General features: G+C 38.8%; 1 protein-coding gene across 6 annotated transcripts in view; it reads left to right on the forward strand.

Moving 5' to 3' along the window:
- ARFIP1 (ARF interacting protein 1) overlaps window positions 1-16,564 on the forward strand; it is a 63,058-nt gene extending 46,494 nt beyond the window's left edge. For 5 of the 6 annotated variants that reach the window (XM_070757830.1, XM_070757831.1, XM_070757827.1 and 2 more), the window contains one exon: window positions 15,082-16,564. In XM_070757830.1, coding sequence (XP_070613931.1) covers window positions 15,082-15,237 — 156 coding nt within the window. In that variant the 3' untranslated portion in view covers window positions 15,238-16,564. The remainder of the gene's footprint in view (window positions 1-15,081) is intronic. The other variant, XR_011559638.1, reaches the window with a different exon arrangement.
- Window positions 16,565-22,725: the final 6,161 nt, after the last annotated feature.

Below are 22,725 nucleotides of genomic sequence, written 5' to 3' on the forward strand. Positions count from 1 at the left end.
TCTGTAATGCCTAAGAGCAGGCATGAAAGAAAGCAAAACAGGTAGCCCTTGACCTATGACGAGACACTAAGTGACCAGTCCAGGTCACGTATCAGGAAAGACTTAATGAACTCAATCTGTATAGTCTGGAGGACAGAAGGAAAAGGGGGGACATGATCGAAACATTTAAATATGTTAAAGGGTTAAATAAGGTTCAGGAGAGAAGTGTTTAGGAAAGTGAACACAAGAACAAGGGGACACAATCTGAAGTTAGTTGGGGGAAAGATCAAAAGCAACGTGAGAAAATATTATTTCACTGAAAGAGTAGTAGATCCTTGGAACAAACTTCCAGCAGATGTGGTTGGTAAATCCACAGTAACTGAATTTAAACATGCCCGGGATTAAACATATATCCATCCTAAGATAAAATACAGGAAATAGTATAAGGACAGACTAGATGGACCATGAGGTCTTTTTGTGCCGTCAGTCTTCTATGTTTCTAACAAACAAACAAACCTCCTGCCATTTCTCCCACTGATTTTGTTGGGGAAAGTCAACAAGAGTTTACCTTGCCTAATCAACATAGGATTCAGTCAACACTGGTCTCCCAAGACAGAAGGGAATTGCTGTCACTAAATGATATGAGCATGATTTATGACCACATTGCTTAGAGGTGAAAATCCAGGTCCCAATTGCCATCGTCAGTCAGGGAGAACCTGTATTCCTAAACGTCGAATTCCCACATTTGGTAGAAATAGTTTTCCAATGAAGCAAGGCGGGCCAGTTTAGAAGTTTTGGTATTTGCTTATAAGCTAAGTGTAGTCTTGTGAAGTTTGGGCAAAGTCAATTCAATTCAGTTCAATTTATTAGATTTGTATGCCGCCACTCTCCGAAGACTCGGGGCGGCTCACAACAGTAATAAAAACAGTATAACAATGGAACAAATCTAATAATAAAATATATAAAAACCTCAACAATTAAAAACCATACAGCACATACACATCAAACATGAAATATAATAAGCCTGGGGGAGATGTCTTAGTTCCCCCATGCCTGGTGATATAGGTGGGTCTTAAACAACTTGCGAAAGACAAGGAGGGTGGGGGCTGTTCTAATCTCCGGGGGAAGTTGATTCCAGAGGACCGAGGCCGCCACAGAGAAGGCTCTTCCCTTGGGCCCCGGCAAACGACATTGTTTGGTCGACAGGACCCAGAGAAGGCCAACTCTGTGGGACCTTATCGGCCGCTGGGATTCGTGCGGTAGTAGGCGGTTCCGGAGGTATTCTGGTCCAAAATCTTTAAAGAGTGTGATATCACAAGACTTTTTAGTGGCAAAGTTTGTTTATTTCTGTACAGAGGTCTTCAGCGAATTGATGGCCTCAAGACATGTAGAAGTACAATTTACGCTGTTACTTAAGATCGCTGACATGAAACTCATTGCTACATATTTTTCTGATGATGAATAAAGGATCAGCCAGCAGTGGGGGGGAATTCTATCCTAATTTTCTGTATGATATGTTTGATTTTAATTAGTTTCAGAAGGAATAATTATTCGTGTAAAACCCTACTTCTAGTCTAAAATAATTATAGATTTCTTTTGGTATCTAAGGTTGATGATTCACACGTTCAAGGAAATTATTGATTTTATTATAACCTATAATTGTAACTGAAAGGAAGATCCTAACTGCTAAACTATAGTGAATTATTTTATAGAAGAAACATAGAAGACTGACGGCAGAAAAAGACCTCATGGTCCATCTAATCTGCCCTTATACTATTTCCTGTATTTTATCTTACAATGGATATATGTTTATCCCAGGCATGTTTAAATTCATTTACTGTAGATTTACCAACCGCGTCTGCTGGAAGTTTGTTCCAAGGATCTACTACTCTTTCAGTAAAATAATATTTTCTCACGTTGCTTTTGATCTTTCCCCCAACTAACTTCAGATTGTGTCCCCTTGTGTTCACTTTCCTATTAAAAACACTTCCCTCCTGAACCTTATTTAACCCTTTAACATATTTATTTATTTATTGTTCTGTGGATCCTAAAACTTTTCATTCAAGTACATTTCTTGTGGATATAATAGAACTTGGAGAATGATCAGCTCTTCCCAACCCCAAAAGAACAGGGTGTTTTTTTGCAATCTCATCATGGTGAATTATAGCAAAAAGGTACTCTGTAAATAAATGAAAAATGTTTCAAATTTATTTATTTATTTATTAATCAGATTTGTATGCCGCCCCTCTCTGCAGACTCGGGGCGGCTCACAGCAATAATAATACAATGTAAACAAATCTAATGTTTAAGTTAATTTAAAACCCCAATTTAGAAACAAATCATACATACTAACATACCATGCATAAATTTTATAGGCCTAGGGGGAGGGAAAGTCTCAATTCCCCCATGCCTGACGACAGAGGTGGGTTTTAAGGAGCTTACGAAAGGCAAGGAGGGTGGGGGCAACTCTGATATCTGGGGGGAGTTGGTTCCAAAGGGTCGGGGCCGCCATAGAGAAGGCTCTTCCCCTGGGTCCCGCCAAACAACATTGTTTAGTTGACGAGACCCAGAGAAGGTCAACTCTGTGGGACCTAACTGGTCACTGGGATTCGTGCGGCAGAAGGCGGTCCCTGAGATAATCTGGTCCGATGCCATGAAGGGCTTTATAGGTCATAACCAACACTTTGAATTGTGATCGGAAACTGATCGGCAACCAATGCAGACTGCGGAGTGTTGGAGTGACATGGGCGTATTTAGGGAAGCCCATGATAGCTCTCGCAGCTGCATTCTGCACGATCTGAAGTTTCCGAACACTTTCATTTTGTTCCATAGTTTTGAATAATCCGTTGATAGATTTGTGGATTTTTTTGCATATACTTGTTAAATGAAGCAATCAATTTGTTCTTGGTTGTACTTATGATTTCCACCCGCCGCCCAAAATCAAGATTTAAAAACTCAAAATGTCTATAGAAATAGGGAGAGCCTGTTTTTCTTACCTTCTACTTTGCCTCGAGAGGTTTTCTTTCTTCGAACAAGCAAAAAAAGTCACGTATGTCCTGTTTTGCCTGCAAATCTACAGGAAATGTTATTTATGTGTTAAACTTTAGTGATGCAGGGAAGGAAGTCTATCTAAATTCACACCTTTCTCGCATGTCTTGCTTTGACTTATAGTAAATGCTCACTAGCAGCCAATGTGTATATAATATTTCACTGCTAGAACCTCGATTGACCTGTTGAAGGAATTTTATCAGTATTTTCTTCACAAAACTTCAGATCGTGCAGAATGCAGCTGCGAGAGCAATCATGGACTTTCCCAAAAATGCCCATGTAACACCAACACTCCGCAGTCTGCATTGGTTGCCGATCAGTTTCCGGTCACAATTCAAAGTGTTGGTCATCACCTATAAAGCTCTTCATGGCACCGGACCAGGGTATCTACGAGACCGCCTTCTGCCGCACGAATCCCAGCGACCGGTTAGGTCCCACAGAGTGGGCCTCCTCTGGGTCCCACTAACAACACAATATCGTTTGGCGGGGCCCAGGAGAAAAGACTTCTCTGTGGTGGCCCCGACCCTCTGAAACCAGCTCCCCCCGGAGATTAGAATTGCCCCCACCCTCCTTGCCGTTCGTAAGCTCCTTAAACCCCACCTCTGCTGTCAGGCATGGGGGAACTGAGATATTCTTTCCCCCTAGGCCTTTACAATTCATGTATGGTATGTTTGCATGTATGAATGTTTGGTTTTACAATAAGGGTTTTTAGTTGTTTTAGTATTGGATTTACATGCTGTTTTTTGTTACTGTTGTTAGCCGCCCCGAGTCTACAGAGAGGGGCGGCATACAAATCCAATAAATTAAATAAATAAATTTAAATTTAATTTCAATTTAAGGAGCTTGTCAACTGTGTTGTATTGGTCATCTCAATGAAACTCATAACTAGATTACTATTCACCGGATAAGGCTAGATGCAATATATATTTATGTTTTCCCCCTTTCTGATACTTATTTTTTCCAGTCTTGAATATTAAATCTTGTGCTGGTTTGTACTGCAGACATAAAAAGTAAGGGCAAGGAGATTCATAGGACTACTTCCCTGCCCAGTTCTGTACTTCATTTCATTATTATGTTATTTTATATTAATTATACTACGGTATGGGTAAATTTTTGACAATTATTAACATAGATTAGTAAAGAATGTTATAGAACAGTCTACCTGCTAGTGTAGATAGCCTAGTATATTCATCAACCTTAAAAAATTTAAGAAGTTGACTCAACAATTCAGTGCCAAATTTGAGTGTGTTGATTATTCATCTTGGGCTATGTGTGTACCAAATTTCATTTTCCTTGGCTCAAGTTTCCTACACATGTTTTTGAGAGCACTTTGGGAGAAATTATATAATTATATAAATTATATAATTTAAAATATAATTATATAATATAAATGTCCAGGTTTTCATGGCATCGGACCAAAATATCTCTGGAACCGCCTTCTGCCACACAAATCCCAGCGACCAGTTAGGTCCCACAGAGTTGGCCTTCTCCGGGTCCCGTCGACTAAACAACGTCGTCTGGCGAGACCCAGGGGAAGAGCCTTTTCTGTGGCGGCCCCGACCCTCTGGAACCAGCTCCCCCCGGAGATTAGGATTGCCCTTACCCTCCTTGCCTTTCGTAAACTTAAAACCCACCTCTGCCGTCAGGCATGGGGGGATTGAGACATCTCCCCTGGCCTATATAGTTTAGGCGTGGTATGTTTGTGTTTTTGTCTTGTTTTTAAATAAGGGGCTTTTTAGATATTTTAATTATTAGATTTGCTATTGTATATTGTTTTTACTATTGCTGTGAGCCGCCCCGAGTCTACGGAGAGGGGCGGCATACAAATCTAATAAATAAATAATAATAATATTGATAATAATAATAATAATAATAAATATTGACAGGTATCACAAGCAGAAATGAACAACTTAGACAAGTTCACAACAGATATAATCCAGCTAAGTCATAATAGCAAACATTTTAATACCCACTATGATTCAAGAATAACACTTTTACTTAGGCCTTTGTTTAAAATGTCTTTCTCTTTTCTACCCTATATGCAAAACTACACGGCCCTCTCTATTGTGCAAGTTAAGCTGTTTCTATTTGTTTCTGCACCTGTCAGGTCTGTTACAAAGCTATTCTCTGCTGTCAGAAATACAAAACGTGCACATATTTACAATAATTGCTATATTCCTCAAAGCGATAATGTCACCCAGTAAGTAACTACAAATATTAATGCTTGTATCTTTGAAAGTATCTAGAAAAACGTGGCAAGATTTTTCTAGATGTGTGTGCAAAAATAAATTGGGCATCACACTAAAATATTCCACCTGTTAACTCACTTCCAGTTCTAGAATGCACATATTTGTGTAATTGCTGTGCCCGATAGCTCTCTTAGTCAGGGTGCGTTGCCAGTCCTGTGATTGGGATACCGCTATCAGCTGCAACATATTGTTTCCTGTGCCTTGTTTGTTCAGGAATGCCATTCGGGTGACTTGATGTCAAGAGAATGTTTGAATGATCAGGGATAAAACTAAGTTGGGCTCTCAAAACCTTTCTAATCAAGCAATTGAATAATGAATCCAAAACTAGCTACATAAATATGTGTGTGCGTGCTTGTGTGTAAACGTATGTGTATATATGTTGAATCCATGTTTTAATTATTGCTGGAAGAGAGATAGGAACTCCCTGGTTCAGTGGAAAAACAGGAGGAAAATCAATAAAAATTTCTTCATCTGGCTGGAATATTTCTGCAAGCAAATTATTCACTTTGAAATCAGTTTGCTACCTGTAGCAGTTTCTGAACCATGATTAGAAAATTGGGCCTTTAGAGGGCAGAAGTTCTTTCAGAAAGCCCAGTAGATTTGCAAAAGCTGTAACTCCACATAACACTGTACATATTGCTGATTCCTTACAAATCCAATAAATAAATAAATACTTGCATATTGTATGCCTAAAAAAGGCTAAATAGGATACTTTTCCATATATTGGGAAAGCACTTAACAATTGCATGTATTAACCTTTTAAGATAGTTAACAATTAGATAAGGGTGTTGATGCATTAGATACCCATGCCCATGTTACACCAACACTCCGCAGTCTGCATTGGTTGCCGATCAGTTTCCGGTCACAATTCAAAGTGTTGGTTATGACCTATAAAGCCCTTCATGGCACCGGACCAGAATATCTGCGAGACCACCTTCTGCCGCACGAATCCCAGCGGACGGTTAGGTCCCACAGAGTTGGCCTTCTCCGGGTCCCGTCGACTAAACAATGTCAGGTGGCGGGACCAAGGGGAAGAGATTTCTCAGTGGCGGCCCCAACCCTATGGAACCAGCTCCCCCCAGAGATTAGAACTGCCCCCACCCTCCTTGCCTTTTGTAAACTCCTAAAAACCCACCTCTGCCATCAGGCATGGGGGAACTGAGACATCTCCCCTTGCCTATGTAGTTTTATATATGGTATGTTTGTGTGTATGATTTTTAAATAATGGGGCTTTTAGATTTTTAATGTTAGATTTGTTATTTTAGACTTTTAATATTAGATTTGCTAGTGTATATTGTTTTATCACTGCTGTGAGCCGCCCCGAGTCTGCGGAGAGGGACGGATTACAAATTGAATTAATAATAATAATAATAATAATAATAATAATAATAATACTTATTACTGTAGCCATTAACCGTTCACACTTGAAACTACAAGAAATTTATAATTATAAAACTCAATTTGAGAAGTTGATTCTGGACATTCAACACTATTATTATTATTATTATTATTATTATTATTATTATTATTATGTCAGTACTACACAGCAAACAAGATCACTATGATGAAATACGAAATCCAGCATAGTGATCTCGTTTGATGTGTTGTACTGAAATAATAATAATAATAATAATAATAATAATAGTGCTGAATGTCCAGAATTAACTTCTCAAATTGAGTTTTATAATTATAAATTTCTTGTAGTTTCAAGTGAGAACAGTTAATGGCTACAGTAAGAATTTTGTCTACGAACAAGAAGTAAATAGAAGTCTTCAGTAGAAGAAAATATTTTTTCCGTTGTGGAATGAGGTCATAAAATATGAAAATTCTGATTTGAATTTTGGAAGAAAAGGGATCACATGCAACTGCCATTTGTTCCTTATAAATAGTGGTGGGGGTGGAGATTTGGTTTGAATGTAGCAAATAGATTGGGTGGCTGTGTTTTAATGATTTGATTGGTTGGTGGAATCACATTTAGTTAAAGGATTGACATGGTGATGATTGTGATATGTTTTTTTGTTTAGGGCTGGTTTCCAAATTTCTGCTAGGCGGGACGTGTCATCACGTTTATTCATACTGGGGGTGTTTTTCTATTTCTACGGCTTCCATGATTATTCTTTTATATACGTGTTCTGTTTTGGAGAGTAATTTAGTTTTTTCGAAGTCAATTTCATGTCCTGTTTTTTTAATGTGCTGGAAAAGGGAGGAAGTTTTTTCTCCTTTTTTGACTGCGTTTTTATGTTCTGCAATGCGTGCATTTAGTTGGATTGATTCAATTTTTTGCTGTGCTATCATTTTATTTCCTGTTTGTCTAGATTGTTAATAGAACCGTTCATCTTTCATCACCAGTTAGTTCATATTATGGATGCACTAGTTTGTTTAACTGCCTGGAATGTAACTCTATAAAGTCACTACAAGATTTTCACTTCTGTTTTTCCCCCCTGATGTTTTGTAGGTATGTAGAAATATTGCCAGAACTATTGTGGGATGTGTCTTAATTGCATAATGCATTATAACTGCATACATATGTCTAATTCATAAAACTGGATCTTAAAATCCTGTTCAGTCAGTAAAACATAGTGTTGTCTAGGTTTGCTGTCTGATTATTGTAATTGCAAATTACTTTTAAGTATGGCCATCCCACGTATTTCACACACAAATCTGCTTTCCCAGTTTGTAACTATAAGCATGTAACTAGCAACAGTTGTAGAAGAAGTAGATAGTTATGGAATATAAACATTTTTATTTATTTATTTGATTTATGGACGCTTCACTTCAAGATCTTTTTTCACACTTAGTCTTGGCGTGATGTGTTGCAATATTTCTGTTCTGGTTCTATACTGTTGGAAAGCGTGCTTAGTAAAATTTTGTAATCTAAACTATTGAAAGCTTTGGGATGGGTAATTAACATTGTAACATTTTAATTTGAGCGTGAAATTGGCTGGGGATTGGTAGGTGATAGAATAATCTCCAGGTCATCCTTCAAAATAGGGAACACTTCAGGACATTCTACTGCAGAGGTCTTCAAACTTGGGAACTTTAAGACTGTGGACTTCAACTCCCAGAATTCTCCAGTCAGCATAGGTGGCTGGATTATTCATTCATTCATTCATTCATTCATTCATTCATTCATTCATTCATTCATTCATCCAATATACAAATACATAGGAAGAAAAATAGACATGTAGTAATATATATAAGGGTAAAAGTGAACTTAGAGGAGAGGATATATGAAAGAAAGAAAATATATATGATAAGTCAGAGAAAGGAAAGACAATTGGACAGGGGACGAAAGGCATACTTATGTATGCCCCTTACTGGCCTCTTAGGAACCTGGAGAGGTCAATCGTGGAGAGTCTAAGGGAGAAATGTTGGGGGTTAGGGGTCGACACAATTGAGTCCGGTAGTGAGTTCCAAGCTTCGATAACTCGATTGTTGAAATCATATTTTTTACAGTCAAGTTTGGAGCGGTTCGTATTAAGTTTGAATCTGTTGCATGCTCTTGTGTTGTTGTGGTTGAAGCTGAAGTAGTCATTGACCGGTAGGATGTTGCAGCATATGATCTTGTGGGCAATACTCAAATCATGTTTTAGGCGCCGTAGTTCTAGGCTTTCTAGGCCCAGGATTGTTAGTCTATTTTCATAGGAGATTCTGTTTCGAGTGGAGGAGTGAAGGGCTCTTCTGGTGAAATATCTTGTTGATGTCTGAGATGTGGTTTGGGGATTTGGCAACTTTAAGACTCGTGGACTTCAACTCCCAGAATTGAACAAGGGTCCCCAAACCTGGCAACTTTAAGTCTTCTGGACTGGACTTCTGGCTGGAGAATTCTGGAAGTTGAAGTCCACAAGTCTTAAAGTTCCCAAGTTTGAAGACCTCTGCAGTAGAATGTCCTGAAAACTATTTTTTTTGTTCCAGACTACTGTTTTTAAGGCTTCAAACAAAAACTGCAAAGTACTTAAGACATCCAGGGCTGTGTTGAGAGTGGGTTTAAAAAAAGTTCAACTGAAGAATTGAAAGGATTTTCTATGGGGTTTGATCTTAGACTTGAAAATGGGAGATTGGAGACAATGGAAATGTTACTTGTGTGAGGAAGTTGGCAGGGTGTCTGGATTGAACCAGATTGGCCTGACGTGAAGATTTCCCTTGAGCCGTACTAGCAGGGTGGAGACTTGCAATCAAGCATTTTCAGGTACTTGCAATTTCTCTGGGAAATTTTTTTCAGTCTGACATAATAAGGACGCCCATACTCTTCCTTGGCTTAATCAACTATGGGAAGTATAACAATAACAATTACTGCCTCTTGTTCTTCAGGGTTACATAAACTTCCTTTTTCTTTTCAATGTCTTATTTTCAATAAGACAATTTTTTTTGACCCAAGATGCTTAGGTAATGATAATGTGAAAAATTCCAAAATATGCATGCATGGAGGATCAGCACAACATTTCTGTGATTAAATGAAACCTTTGCTCAGTGGGTTTTGCCCCATTTTATGACTTTTCTTGCCTTAGTTGTTAAGTGAGTAACTGAAAGTGTTAGCAACGCGATTGTTACACGAATCTGGCTTCCTCATTGAATTGCAAGATGGTCACATGACTCCAGGCCACTGCAACCATCATAAATTTGAGTCAGTTCCCAAGCATCTGAATTTTGATGATGTCACCATGATGGAGATGCTGCACTGGTCATAAGTTTGAAAAACGGTCATCGGTCACTTTTTTCAATCCTGTTTAGTGACTTCAGTGTAACTGGCTCAAGGTTGAAAACTATCTGTGCATATTATAGTGGCTCTCATTGTTATAGACACTACTACCCTGTTTCCCCGAAAATAAGACGTACCCCGAAAGTAAGGCATGTCAAAGGTTTTGCAGAATTTGCTAATATGAGGCACCCCCCCGAAAATAAGGCGTAGTCAAGTTTACATACGGTACAGTGGAAAAACATACGGTATCATTTAAAGATGTTCATAGCGTTACCATAATAATGTGGCGTCCTCTGCTGGCCCCTTCCATCGCTTTGTACCGTCCAGTACGGCAGACACAGTCTGCTGCTGTCTCACCACCATTATAGTCTCCACTACAGTGCGTAGACTGTAGTTCCTCTGGTGGCCAGAAGCTGCAATAGCGGGAGTATACGGTTGTCCCATATATGTGCCGTCGTTTGTGTGTGGGGGTGCCATACTGACAGGTACCGTACCGTAATCAGTGTACTGTACGGTACACTTCCTTTGGGGGTGTCAGCTTTTCTGCCTGTGAATTTGTCTTATTTGAGAAATATAAGCCCCCCCCCCCCCCCCGAAAATAAGACGTAGCACAACTTTTGGAGCAAAAATTAATATAAGACAGTGTCTTATTTTCAGGGAAACATGGTAGATCCGTGATAGCAAACCTATGGCATGCGTGCCAAAGATGGTACGCAGAGCCCTCTCTCTGGGCACGTCCTCTGATGCCAGCTGCTCTTCTGGTTTCCGTCTTTGCGGGTACCGGAGCTCCGGAAAATGGCCCCCAAAATGCCCCCCAAACAAACGGTTTTCCTGACCCTTATCTGGCCGTTTTCAGATCATTTTGGAGGCTGTTTTTCGGGGTGGTTTTGCCCCCCCCCAAAGGGCTGGAAAATTATTATTATTATTATTATTATTATTATTATTATTATTATTATTATTATTATTTATTAGATTTGTATGCCGCCCCTCTCCGTAGACTCGGGTCGGCTCACAACAGTAACAAAGACAATGTAAGAACAAATCTAATAATTTAAAAAACAGTAAAAAACCCATTATTAAAAGCAAACATACACACAAACATACCATGTATAAACTGTATAGGCCCGGGGGAGATGTCTCAGTTCCCCCATGCCTGACGGCAGTGATGGTTCTTAAGAGCTTTACGAAAGGCAAGGAGGGTGGGGGCAGTTCTAATCTCCGGGGGGAGCTGGTTCCAGAGGGTCGGGTCCTGCCAAACATCATTGTTTCGTCGACAGAACCCAGAGAAGGCCAACTCTGTGGGACCTAACCGGTCGCTGGGATTCGTGCGGCAGAAGGTGGTCCTGGAGATATTCTGGTCCGATGCCATGATCAGCAACCAATGCAGACTGGGGAGTGTTGGTGTAACATGGGCATACCTAGGGAAGCCCATGATTGCTCTCGCAGCTGCATTCTGCACGATCTGAAGTTTCCGAATCAAAATGAGCCAAAATGATCCCAAAACAGGCATGTGCACACCCGCCAGCTGATCTTTGGGTTTCCGGCACGCGCTCATTCACATGTGTTCTGGTTGGGCAATCGGTGCCGAAAAGTTCACCATCACTATTTTAGATCTACTTTTTTCCCACCATACATATTTTTGTCTTTATTTTCTTTGGCTGAATTAAAACTTGATCAAATGATAACCGCGATGTGTTGAAGTAATTGGTACAGTTTCATTACTTGTAAATTATCCTTACATGCCTCTTTCCAGCTGATAAGCTTGCGCTAATATTATCCTTAATTGATTGATGGCTGTTAACAATCAAATGCAATAATAAAATACAGTAACGTCCTCATCAGAAAACAAAATAGACAGAAAGATGCAACTGATCAGCATATCTGTTGGATAAAATACCGTAATCAAGCAATCTTTTTGACATGTTGATGAACAACTCTATCTCTTAGAGCAACGAGCAAACAAAACAATGGGGCGTAATTCTTTGTGGTGATAAGATGTAACATGGATGACTACAAATTAGCAGGATTGCACAAATAGCCTCCAAATTGGCTATGATTTATATCATTCACAGTTCATTCAATGTACCCACTCACAGGAAGAGCCTGTGGCAGGGTTTTGCTCATCTGTCACTAAGCCAAATTATGCTTAGCAGGTCATGTGAGTATAGTCAGTTAAGTGAAGTTATGCAGGTAAGGTTATATTTATCATACGCAGCCTCTTCATTTAATTTGGCTGTCGGTATTAATGGTAGTTGATATTTGCTTCTGTTGGTGAAACTGGTTTTTTGTTTAACGTAGGAACATAGAAGACTGACGGCAGAAAAAGACCTCATGGTCCATCTAGTCTGCCCTTATACTATTTTCTGTATTTTATCTTAGGATAGATATATGTTTATCCCAGGCGGGTTTAAATTCAGTTACTGTGGATTCCATGTCTGCTGGAAGTTTGTTCCAAGGATCTATGACTCTTTCAGTAAAATAATATTTTCTCATGTTGCTTTTGATCTTTCCCCCAACTAATTTCAGATTGTGTCCCCTTGTTGTGTTCACTTTCGTATTAAAAACACTTCCCTCCTGAACCTTATTTAACCCTTTAACATATTTAAATGTTTCGATCATGTCCCCCCTTTTCCTTCTGTCCTCCAGACTATACAGATTGAGTTCATTAAGTCTTTATGCTTAAGACCTGCCACCATTCTTGTAGCCCATCTTTGGACCCGTTCAATTTTGTCAATATCTTTTTGTAGGTGAGGTCTCCAGAACTGAACACAGTATTCCAAATGCGGTCTCAGCAGCGCTCTATATAGCAGGATCATAATCTCCCTCCTCCTGCTTGTTATACCTCTAGCTATGCAGCCAAGCATCCTACTTGCTTTCCCTACCGCCTGACTGCACTGTTCACCCATTTTGAGACTGTCAGAAATCACTACCCCTAAATCCTTCTCTTCTGAAGTTTTTGCTAACACAGAACTGCCAATATAATACTCAGATTGAGGACTCCTTTTCCCTAAGTGCATTATTTTACGTTTGTTTTTTAATTTGATCATTTCACTGTAGAGACAATTTGTTAAAAAAAAACAAAAAAACACGCACATTATTCCTTGGGTGTAGCTTTCAATATTCTGTACCATTGAGAATTTCTTGACATATGGCATTCTAGCTTGGTATGGGAGCAGCTCTGTAGCAAACAAAAAAGCTCTACAGAGAACTATTAAAACTGCCCAAAACATCATTGGGCTCCAGCTACCCGCCCTGGATGGCATCTTCACATCTCGCTGTTCTAGGAAGGTGCATAATTCAATTCAATTCAATTTATTAGATTTGTATGCTGCCCCTCTCCGAAGACTCGGGGCTGCTCACAACAATAATAAAAACAATATTCCAGCGAAAACAAATCTAATCTTTAAAAGCACATAAAACCCTATCGTATTTTAAAAAGCAAACAACATATACATACCCAAACATAAATATATATATTTTAAAAAGCCTGGGGGAAAGGTGTCTCAACTCCCCCATGCCTGGCGGTATTAGATGGGTCTTGAGTAATTTACGAAAGACAAGGAGTGTGGCGGCAGTTCTAATCTCCGGGGGGGGAGTTGATTCCAGAGGGCTGGGGCTGCCACAGAGAAGCCTCTTCCCCTGGGGCCCACCAAACGACATTGTTTGGTCGACAGGACCCGGAGAAGGCCAACTCTGTGGGACCTTATCAGTCGCTGGGATTCGTGCGGTAGCAGGCGGTTCCGGAATAACATTCTCAAAGACTCTTCTCATCCTGCTTACAATCTTTTTGAACTGTTGCCTTCTGGCAGAAGATACAGAACAACTAGAACTCGGACCACACGTTTCCTGAATAGTTTCTATTCCAGAGCTATACTCGCACTTAAGGGTCACCATCGGTGAATTGTTGGACAATATTACTCGGTTTGCCATGTGCATGGTTGAGTGGTTCAGGGTGGGGAAATTGTAGTGGGTGGGACATTTTATTCTATTTTTTATTCTATTTTTAAATTTACCTATTCTGATTTTATGTATGGTGGGACTGGTCTTTGGGTGTCACACGACTTTCGTTGCCAATGACAATTCGTTGTTCTGACAATGACAATAAAATTATTATTATTATTATGTCAGTACAACACAGCAAACGAGATCACTATGCTGGATTTCGTATTTCATCACCAGTCAGGCGCTTCCCAAGCACCTAGGACTGCGTGATGTAGCGGTGAATTATGTTTGCCAATCCCAGTAAAGCGGCCTTCTGCAATTGACAGATGGAGATTTTGTCAATTCCAATGGTTTTTAAATGTCCCCTGAGATCCTTTGGCACTGCGCCCAGCGTGCCAATTACCATTGGGACCACTTTCACAGGCTTATGCCAGAGTCGTTGCAGCTCGATTTTTAGATCTTCGTATTTCACTAATTTCTCTAGCTGCTTCTTCTCAATTCTGCTGTCTCCTGGGATTGCGATGTCGATGATCCATACTTTCTTTTTCTCCACGATCACAATGTCTGGTGTGTTATGCTTCAGAATTCGGTCAGTCTGAAGTCGGAAGTCCCACAGTAGTTTTGCTTGCTCATTTTCGACCACTTTTTCGGGCTTATGATCCCACCAGTTCTTTGCCACTAGTAAATGGTAGTTCCGGCACAAGTTGTTTATTATTATTGTTGTTGTTGTTATAATTATTATTATTATTATACCAAGACAACTAGACACAAGAACAGTTTTTCCCGAACGCCATCACTCTACTAAACAAATTATTTCCTGAACACTGTCAGACTTTCTACTAAATCTGCACTTCTATTCTACTAGTTTTTCTCATCATTCCTTTCACCCATTTCCTCCCATGTTGACTGTATGACTGTCACTTGTTGCTTATATCCTAAGATTTTTATTAATATTGCTTCTTCATTGCTTATTTGACCCCTATGACAATCATTGTTGTACCCCATGATTCTTGACAAATGTATATTTTATTTTATGTACGCTGAGAGCATCTGCACCAAGACAAATTCCTTGTGTGTCCAATCACACTTGGCCAATAAAAATTCTATTCTATTCTATTATTATTATTATATATTTTCATTTTCAATTTGATTTTTCCCCCGCAGGTGAAAGTGCTGCACAACCAGCTTGTTCTGTTCCACAATGCCATTGCAGCCTATTTTTCAGGAAATCAGAAACAGCTTGAACAGACCCTTAAGCTATTCCACATCAAATTGAAAATACCTGGAGTTGATGCTCCTTCTTGGCTCGAAGATCAGTAATCGAACCACGCACAGAGATCCGTTGTTCAGCCCAGGATCTTCTCTATCCCGGCAGAATCAAGAAGCTTTCCTAGAAGAAGGACTGTTTGTAGTGATACTTGCACAAGCAGCTTTGATTCCTCCCCTTCTCCAATAATGAATACTATAATAATTTGGCAGGGTGGATGGATGTCACCAAATTAATGTCATTTCCAAATCAAAATGTTTTGTATTTAAGGGTGAATGGTTTTCTGTAGTAGAGAAGCATAGATTTGCACTGACATAAAATATTTGTGATCTTTGGTTAACTCTGGCAAGAAGGTGATCAATTTTCCAAAGGAGATGCTCATGATTTATACCTGCTATATCTGATATTTTATATAAATGTATTAAAAAAAAACCTCTACAGATTCTTTTTCATGTAACTGTGTTCCAAAAGTATTTTTTTAAAGAAAAAACACATTAAGGCTGTTAAACAGCTTCATTCACAAAATCAGTGACCTAGTGACAATGTGGAATTGCAAAAAAGGTGTTTTTTTTACACCTAGATCCTTCTATTGCAGTGTTTCCCAACCTTGGCAACTTGAAGATATTTGGACTTCAACTCCCAGAATTTCCCAGCCAGCAAATGCTGGCTGGGGAATTCTGGGAGTTGAACTTCAAATATCTTCAAGTTGCCAAGGTTGGGAAACACTGTTCTATTGTATGCTTAGAAAACACTAGAAGTTGAGTTTCCATTCTGAGATGAATCCATTTTTTTTATCATAAAGGAACTGCTTAAAAAGGAGTCTTAGTTGTACCACTTCAATGTTTAACTTTCTCTGAAATCATACCTTGTCTTAAATTAAAAAGTGCCTTTTGAAACACTCTTTCTATTCTATACAAAATATAACACCTTTACAAAACGTTTTCTAGATTTATGATTTTTTTTTTTAAAGAGACTAAGGCCAGTTTAGTCTGTGTTTTTCTGTTTGACTGGCAGACCATGTCACCCGAGAGGGACAGAGTCTGTTTTTTGAATCAGTAGTTGTTACAAGTACAAGTTTGTTACTTTATCATAGCCGTTCAAAATTTACTGTTTTAGAGCATCATTGTTTGCACACTTTCTCCGGCTTTTTCTGTTTATATAAATGAAGTACTTAAAATATAAGTTATCTCAGCTAAATGAATTGTATAATTATGTATTATATGTTGAAACAAATTAAGTTGCTTCTTTAAATGGTTTTATTTCAATCTTTAAAGTAAAATGTTTATCAAGTATATCTTAAATCATTCCTCATTGTATTCTTGTCCATTATGTTTTGGTTGCCAGGTTCTTTCTTGAAGTAAAGTTGGTTGCTATTTCCCAGAGTGTGGCTCATTATTAGCATTTATTCACACCAGCAGAAATTAGCACAATACATATACAGTGTTCCCTCGATTTTCGCAGGGGATGCGTTCTGAGACCGCCCACGAAAGTCAAATTTCCGCGAAGTAGAGATGCGGAAGTAAATACACTATTTTTGGCTATGAACAGTATCCCAAGCCTTCCCTTAACACTTTAAACCCCTAAATTACAATTTCCCATTCCCTTAGCAACCATTTAGATTATTACTCACTATGTCTATTTATTAAAGTTTATTTAAAAAAATGTTTTTTAAAGGCAAACGAAAGTTTGGCAATGACATATGACGTCATTGGGTGGGGAAAACCGTGGTATAGGGGGGGAAACCGCAAAGTATTTTTTAATTAATATTTTTGAAAAACCGTGATATAGACGTTTTGCGAAGTTCGAACCCGCGAAAATTGAGGGAACACTGTATACCGAGAAGTAACATCAATCTAGGGCGCAGGACTATTAAACTCATGGCCCACAGCCCGGATGTGTCACACACTACGCATATCTGGTTTAGCGAAGGGGGGGATAGTCACATGATGTCGCTGTGACGATGCGAGTTTGACACTCCTGATCTACTGTCTTGCCTAAAAGAAAGGAAAATGTTTTGTAGTTTGTTTCTTGCAACTAGAGATTAAATGCTTCAATTTTTATTAATACCGAAGAACAAGGTGCCTTGTATTGTTTCTGTGATCCTATTAGCTATGATAATAGAAGCTACCCTAACCTTACCTATTCTCCAAGTATAAAGCATACTCAAACATTTCTATCAATGATTTCATCTCTATTCTGATGCAAATGTCCTGATTCTAGTTGACCACACACTTTTAAGCTAATGGGAAACCTGTGACTTTATCAAAGAGAGAGTTGGTGAGATCCAGCTTGGTGTAAACACAAAATAGGTCATTCAAAGGTAATTAAGGCCTTTGGTTTTAATTCTTTTTTAAAGGAAAAAACTAGTGAAAGCTTGTTTCATTATAGTAGCTACATGTCTTAGAAAGCTAGAATCAGAAAGGTTTATAAGGACTTTAAAAATTTGGTTAATAGCATTTGATTATCTCATTTTTTTTAAAAAAAATCATCATTTTGTCCTAAAGGGTTGCACAAATGCTTTAATTAGTAATGTAACATAAATAACTTCATAATTCATTGCCTGGACAAAGGCAAACGACTTATATATTTTCTTGAAAATAATTATGTGGACCTTTCTAAGTAGCCATCAGGACCAAGTTAATTCAAAAATAGCTATATTTTTATGTATTTGTATATTTTTGATGTAGTTTTGTATCTTCATCTAGACTCAGTTGTATCAAATTGACGTCGTTTTTTAATTCCTGAAAAATTGGTCAGATTGTAAGGATCTGATTGGTCCAAATTGTTAAGGAAACCTTTGGAGATAAATTTCATGGTCATCAGACATGCTGTGTGCGTTGTTACATTTGAATATTATAATGATATCCCAAATATCAGTAATAATATTGCATAATCTTGAATCTTTGATTTATATTCAAAGCAATTTAGGTCCTAGCTTTCAATTCTTGTATCACAGAAATAAAATGTTTTGAGACATGCATATGTACGTAGTAAATATGCATTTTTACATGATGTTTTCGAATACGTTATTAACTTACTGCTGCTATTATGTAGATAAACAAAGGCTGAACCTCCGACTTTCAAAAACAACCGACAATTTTAAGGATTGGCTGATCTAAATTCCACATTATACACAAAATGAATTAAATTAAAACGAACCTTCAGTTGCCTGTACACTATCCATGGCAGTAACATTTTCATTTTGCTACAATTGATATTAATGGTAGTTTGTTATTAGTTCAAAGAAAATAAGCCTTTATGTATATTGGAAGATTTTTAGAGCTGGTTGTTTGGATGCAAAGTTGTTTCAAATGGACAGAAAGATAATGACTCCAGCTAAACATGTATATTCCACATTCTTAAATACAATAAAACCTCCAAGCAATAAATGTTTAAAAAATTACTATGGATTTCTGTCTTGGTTTCTTTTTCTGAATTACACCTATAGCAAAGTGAATGATAGTAAATATTCTTATTTGCTTCTGATAATAGAGTTGCAGTACTAAAAGAGAAAATGATTTCTTAATTACTTAAATTCATTTTTTAAAATATATATATATGTCTGTTTCATGTCCCTCTGAATGCAGTGTTTGGTATTTCAACACCTGGTTGAATTATACTGAGATTTATTTAATTTTAGGATTTATCTCTTACAGTGGTGATTCATGTAACGGTAATAACTTTCTTTATGAAGAATTATAAGAAGTCACTGAGGACAAATTATTTCATCTTCTGTACTTCTGAAATAGTAAAAAGGTATTGCCTCATTATAACTGAAATAGAATCCCAGTGTCATTTTCTAGCAATAATTTTTGCTTGCATTTTACCACCAAAACAAATATAATTGTTATTTTAATTAACCTCAGTGGAACTCACTGTAATATCAAAACCTTGAACCCAGAATAAACAACAGGGTGCTTAGTAACTTTGGTGTGAAGCCTGACTGCTTCCTTCGGAGCTTCATGCCCACTTTATAAGGTTATAAGATTCCTTTTGATTAAAAATAAGAAATATTGCAAAACAAAAGCCTGGTGCAAAAGAAAAACGTGGTACCTCTACCTAACGCCTCTACTTACAAACTTTTCTAGATAAGAACCGGGTGTTCAAGATTTTTTTTGCCTCTTCTCAAGAACCATTTTCCACTTATAACCCGAGCCTCCGAAATTGTAACCGGGAAAGACAGGGAGAAGCCTCCATGGGGCCTCTCTAGGAATCTCCTGGGAGGAAACAGGCGGAAAAGGCAGAAGGAAGCCTCCATGGGGCTTCTCTAGGAATCTCCTGGGAGGAAACGGGTGGAAAAGGCAGGAAGAAGCCTCCATGGGGCCTCTCTAGGAATCTCCTGGGAGGAAATAGGGCCAGAAAAGGTGGGGAGAAGCCTTTATGGGGCCTCTCTAGGAATCTCCTGGGAGGAAACAGGGCCTCCACCCTCCCTGTGGTTTTCCCAACCGCACACATTATTTGCTTTTACATTGATTCCTATGGGAAAAATTGCTTCCTAGAAACTTCTACTTAAGAACTTGGTCACGGAATGAATTAAATTCTGAATTTAAGTCAGCCTTCTCTAGGGCCCGTCAACTAGACAATGTTGCTTGGCGGGGTCTAGGGAAAGAGCCTCAGGCTTGGGGCGATAAGACCTTAGCCCCCTAGCTGATGAATGTTATGTATGGTTGTTGTTTAAATGGGTATGATTGATGTTTAATATAATTAAGAATTTTAGAGTAATTTACTTAGTTTTAATTAATTGGATTTAGCCTGCTGTATTTTATTGTTGTAAATTAATGAAGTTATAGGTAAAATTATGCAGCTGCGAGAGCAATCATGGACTTCCCTAGGTATGCCCATGTTACACCAACACTCCGCAGTCTGCATTGGTTGCTGATCAGTTTCCGGTCACAATTCAAAGTGTTGGTTATGACCTATAAAGCCCTTCATGGCACCGGACCAGAATATCTCTGGGACCGCCTTCTGCCACATGAATCCCAGCGGCCGGTTAGGTTCCACAGAGTTGGCCTTCTCCGGGTCCCGTCGACTAAACAATGTCGTCTGGTGGGACCCAGGGGAAGAGCCTTCTCTGTGGCGGCCCCAACCCTCTGGAACCAGCTTCCCCCGGAGATTAGGATTGCCCCCACCCTCCTTGCCTTTCGTAAACTCCTTAAAACCCACCTCTGTCATCAGGCATGGGGGAACTGAGATATCTCCCCTTGCCTATGCAGTTTTATGTATGGTATGTTGTATGTATGCTTTTTAAACAATGGGTTTTTTAGACTTTTAATGATAGATTTATTATTATAGACTTTTAATATTAGATTTGTCATTGTACAGTATACTGTTTTTAATTACTGTTGTGAGCCGCCCCGAGTCTACCGAGAGGGGCGACCGCCTTCTGCCGCATGAATCCCAGCGACCGGTTAGGTCCCACAGAGTTGGTCTCCTCCAGGTCCCGTCAACTAAACAATGTTGTTTGGCAGGACCCAAGGGAAGAGCCTTCTCTGTGGCAGCTCCGACCCTCTGGAATCAGCTCCCTCCAGAGATTAGAACTGCCCCCACCCTCCTTGCCTTTTGTAAACTCCTTAAAACCCACCTCTGCCATCAAGCATGGGGGAACTGAAACATCTCCCCCTGCCTATGTAGTTTTTTTGTGTATGATGACTGTATGTATGTTTTTATATATTGGGGTTTCTTGTTTTTTTTGTATTATTGTTATTTTAGATTCTAACTATTAGATTTGTTGTTTTTATCATTGCTCTAAGCCGCCCCGAGTCGACGGAGAGGGGTGGCATACAAATCTAATAAATAAATAATAATAATAATACACTTGTAGACTTATGATGTAGATTAGAAGTTAAAAAATATTAAGAAATTTGAAGATAACATTTTTAGAAGCCACTTTGTACCAGCACAGTTCAACTTGAACCATTTCCTGCTCTGAAACAGCACAAGAGGTCCCTACATATCTAACAAGATGTTGATCTTTCTTGTTTTGTTTTCAATAGATACAATGAGGTGGGTTTCAGCTTTCCCTGTAGCCTCCTCTGACCTCCCAGATACTCTCGAGATTTGTCAACAACAGTTAAGCGCTTGTGACTTGCAGAGCTCAGCCATTTAGTCTTTTTAACACTATCTTAACGTTATTAAACAGGTCCACATCCCACATGTACACCCCAGGCATGAACTCAAAATAAACATTCTCCAAATTAATTTTTTTTGTTGTTTAATGTCTTCTTTTTATTAAGGAAAGCGTGAAGAAAAAATGTCACCACCTGTTGGCCATCGTGGACAAATCAATAGAGTTTTCTTGAGTTTAGAAGTAGTTTGTCTTCTTCCAATATATTTTTCAGCTTCATACATTAAGCCCCAAAGATCTCTGGGGGAAAAGATACCAACATGATGAGTCAAAAATCAGGAGGTGGGGGGACAACTATATGACTGAAGTTCCATTCCGTTTTCTTAAAAGTATATGCACATAAAAGGAGGCTTGTACCAATATAAGATTGGGATGCAACTTTACTATATTTTAGTGGAATAGAAATTAATGTAAAAAAAGATAATGGAGTGGTACCTCTACTTATGAACATAATTCGTTCTGTGACCAGGTTCTTAAGTAGAAAAGTTTTAGTCTTTCTGACACAAGTTCTACTTTTTCTGGAACCTGCCTTGCATTCTTTTATTTATTCTTTTTTTTTTAATTTATTCATTTGTCCAATACACAAGTACATAGGAAGAAAATAGACATGTGATAATATAAAAAGGGTGAAAGTGGGCTTAGAGGAGAGGATATATGATAGGAAGAGAATATATAAGATAGATGAAAGAAAGGAGAGACAATTGGACAGGGGACGAAAGGCACACCAGTGCACTTATGTACGCCCCTTACTGGCCTCTTAGGAATCTGAAGAAGTCAATCGTGGAGAGTCTAAGGGAGAAGTGTTGGGGGTTAGGGATTGACACAATTGAGTCCGGTAATGAGTTCCACGCTTCAATAACTCGATTGTTGAAATCATATTTTTTACAGTCAAGTTTGCCGCGGTTCGTATTGAGTTTGAATCTGTTGCGTGCTCTTGTGTTATTGCGGTTGAAGCTGAAGTAGTCATTGACTGGTAGGACATTGCAGCATATGATCTTGTGGGCAATACTCAAATCATGTTTTAGACGCCGTAGTTCTAGGGTTTCTAGGCCTAGGATTGTAAGTCTATTTTCGTAGGATATTCTGTTTCGAGGGGAGGAGTGAAGGGCTCTTCTGGTGAAATATCTTTGGACATTTTCAAGGGTGTTGATGTCTGACATGTGGTATGGGTTCCAGACAGATGAGCAGTAGTCTAAGATGGGTCTGGCAAAAGTTTTGTAGGCTCTTGTGAGTAGAGTGAGATTGCCTGAGCAGAAGCTGCGTAGGATCAGGTTAACAACTCTAGAGGCTTTTTTGGCGATATTGTTGCAGTGGGCTTTAGCACTTAGGTCATTCGATATTAGTATTCCAAGGTCTTTTACAGAATGTGGGTTAGCAGTGAGAAGTTGTTTATTCAGTTCGTATGTGCGGTTTGGAT

The sequence above is a fragment of the Erythrolamprus reginae genome, chromosome 7 (genome assembly GCF_031021105.1).
Source record: "Erythrolamprus reginae isolate rEryReg1 chromosome 7, rEryReg1.hap1, whole genome shotgun sequence".
Classification (NCBI taxonomy): domain Eukaryota; kingdom Metazoa; phylum Chordata; class Lepidosauria; order Squamata; family Dipsadidae; genus Erythrolamprus; species Erythrolamprus reginae.